The sequence below is a fragment of the Astatotilapia calliptera genome, chromosome 5, assembly GCF_964374335.1.
Source record: "Astatotilapia calliptera chromosome 5, fAstCal68.1, whole genome shotgun sequence".
Lineage (NCBI taxonomy): Eukaryota > Metazoa > Chordata > Actinopteri > Cichliformes > Cichlidae > Astatotilapia > Astatotilapia calliptera.
This window is the reverse complement of record NC_137426.1, coordinates 24,469,438-24,472,578: the sequence shown is the minus strand read 5'-3', so window position 1 is coordinate 24,472,578 and position 3,141 is coordinate 24,469,438. Positions and strand designations below refer to the sequence as shown.

The following is a 3,141-nucleotide window of genomic DNA, read 5'->3' as shown; positions in this document are numbered from 1 at the left end:
ATGTACGTATGTTTGTAAATGAAAAATTAATAAAAACAGACTTTTTGGGTTAATTTAGTGTGAGCAATGAAAAATGTCACCATCCTAAGGCAGTAATTATGGGAAAAATATCATGTCACTACTGTTGTTGCTCTTTTATTGTTTTCTGCTCCAAACATCTTTACCTTATGTATTTGCCAAGTGCTAAAGTTAGACCTTTCTTAGAGCTGGTTGGGAGAAAGTTAGCTCTGTGTACAAGCAGACAAGCTTAAGGAATACAGATTCAACAGTCATTCATACGTTTAATTAGGGATTCTGTGTTGTCGTGTTTCATTTACACAGTACACACAAGGGAAGTGGACTAAACACCTGTAATTACAGACAAGCAGACACTCAGACAAGCTTAGGAAATAAGGATTCAACAGTCATTCACACCTTTAATTAGGGACTCTGTGTTGTCTTGTTTCATTTACACAGTACACACTTAATTTTTTTTTAAAAAAGAGACAGAATTATTATAACAATTATGTACATGTTTATTGTAACATTATATACTGTTTGTCAACAAGGTCTTCTATAAGGGCAATACAGAAGTAGTAGTAGAAGAATGATCATTTGTGTCATGCTCACTTTTAACAGCCATTCAATATATCTTCATATTTTATAGAAACGTGATAATTACATGAACAAGCTCATTAACAGTGTACTGATAAAATCTGTACATAGGCAGTTCAGTCTGTGCATAGTGACAGTTGACTTACATAGTTGAAACTGTAATGAACAACATAGAGAAGATCAACTGTGGTGATATTTACTCTTATTGATATAATTCATAATATATATATAGCTGTCAGTGTAGTTTTATGTTAGTAACATCACCTTGAAATATTTTTCCAGAAATTATCATTTTAAAAGCTCTTCTAAACCAAGTGAAAAAGAAAGCATAAATAAAGGGATTGAGCATTGAGTTAGAAATTGCAAACCAGTTAAATGGTTCAAGAAGCACATAAAGTATAAAACTATCCAGAGGAACAAATGAATAACTAAGAAAAAGAGGAACCCAACAAATTAAAAATATTCCAATAACTATGGTTAATGTCTTTGTGGCCTTTCTCTCCGTACTGGAAACTGCTTTAGACTTTGTGTTCTGAGAAATTGTATTATGGATGCTGCGTGCCTGCCTCAGTGCAACAACAAGAATTTTGGTGTACATGAAAAGTAAAACTATTGTTGGGATATAATATACTACCACTGATGCGGCAATGAGAGCGAAAACGCAACTTGTGTCACATTCGTCTAAAATAAAAAACAGCAGGAAGACAAAAATTCCACACAAGATAGCAACAGCCCAACTTCCAAGGCCCATCTTCATGGCAACACAATCAGTTATTTTAGTTTTATATATCAGAGGGTGGCAAACAGCATAATATCGATCAACAGAAATACAGCACAAATTTAATAAGGAAGATACACCCATTGTTACATCCATTGTGCTTCTTAAGTTGCACAGTAAACTGTATATATACAAACATGGCTTTAGAGACACTGTCATGCTCAAAGGAAATATTAAAGCACCAATTAGTAGATCAGCCACAGCCATAGAGAGGATAAGGTAGTTTGTAGGAGTGTGGAGATATCTAAAGTAAATTATAGAAATTATCACAAGAAGATTTCCACATATTGTAAGAAGCATAAATGAGCTGAGGACAACATATAATAACACACATAATTTGTTCTTTTGTGAATCGCAGAGAAGGAAGCTCACAGTATTAACAGTCACATTGAATAACTCCATGACTCCCTGTCACAGCCCTGGAACAAGTTTCAATTTTCAGCATTCAAAAAAACATTTCTTTCTCTGTTCTCATGAACAAACAAACAAACAATGCATTCTCTAGGTTGTCTACATACCTGTATGAGGTTGTCTACATACCTGTATGAGGAGTGTGTTAAGAGACTTTTAACATGACAGTCACATGACTGTAACATTTCTCAGCTAATTAGAATAACGAATACATTATGCACTTGTCCAATTAAAAGTGAGAAATGTATGGCCGTTGCTGACATCACAAGTAGTGATGAGTTTGCATGTGTGTTTATGCATGATTTGTATTGTCATCCCAAATTAGATGAACTGGCAATAACTATTTGTGGCCACTTCTAATAAAAACAATTTGTTTTTAAGGTGATAGTGTACAGTTGACCTTTTTCATTGTTTGTTAACACCTGAGCACTGATAGCACAACATCTGCAGACACTATAGAAAAGCATGTCCATGATGATGAGTGCTAATATTGTTGTATCATCAGCAAGCGTGTTGATCTGATCTGTGCTGAATTTGGCAGTGCAGTAATCTGTCACCACAGTAAAGAGCAGTTGATAAAGTACTCAGCCCAGAGTGCAGCCCTGCTTTGGTGATTTCTTACTGCCAACACATACTGTCTGCTGTCTTTCTGGCAATAAGTCCAAAATACAATTACAGCATGAGATAATAAAACTGAGCAGAGACAGCTTCACCATCTGCTTCAAGCTGATTTTGTTAAAGCAGGGGTAGGCAACTCCAGGCCTCGAGGGCCGGTGTCCTGCAGGCTTTAGATATCACCCTGGGTCAATACACCTGAATCAAATGATTAGTTCATTATCAGTCCTCTGGAGAACTTCAATACATGTCAAAGAGGTCATTTAGCCATTTAAATCAGCTGTGTTGGATCAAGGACACATCTAAAACCTGTAGGATTCTGGCCCTCGAAGCCTGGAGTTCGACACCTGTGGTCTACATGCTCTTCCAGAAGGGTCCAGTGAGATCGAGGAGGGGGTAAGATTTTTAAAGTGACTGATTAACACTTAAAATTGAGCCAATTAATTATTTAAAAGAATATAGACCTCTTGTGCTGAAGGTAATTTAATCTGAAAGGAAGTGTTAAAACCAATGTTTATAACATGAATATAAATAAGAACAGTGATTATTCTGCAGAGTATTCTGCAGAGTAAATTCTGCATTATTTTAATATCATTATTCTGCCTGAAGTAAATATTTGAGAATAAAGAAATGATGACGCTCCACAGCTTTCATTCAGTTAGTCAAACCTACTCAACCTGAATATCTGAGCTCATCAGGGAACATTATCAGAAGTTCTGGGTGAGGATGGAAGACCTCAGATA

At 35.8% G+C, this 3,141-nt stretch overlaps 1 protein-coding gene across 1 annotated transcript; it reads right to left on the bottom strand.

The window, feature by feature from the left end:
* Positions 1-261: 261 nt before the first annotated feature.
* Positions 262-1,983, bottom strand: LOC113021719 (trace amine-associated receptor 1-like). Its single transcript, XM_026166432.2, has one exon. It carries the CDS (start codon positions 1,772-1,774, stop codon positions 830-832), a length of 945 nt encoding a protein of 314 aa, XP_026022217.1. The 5' UTR covers positions 1,775-1,983; the 3' UTR covers positions 262-829.
* Positions 1,984-3,141: the final 1,158 nt, after the last annotated feature.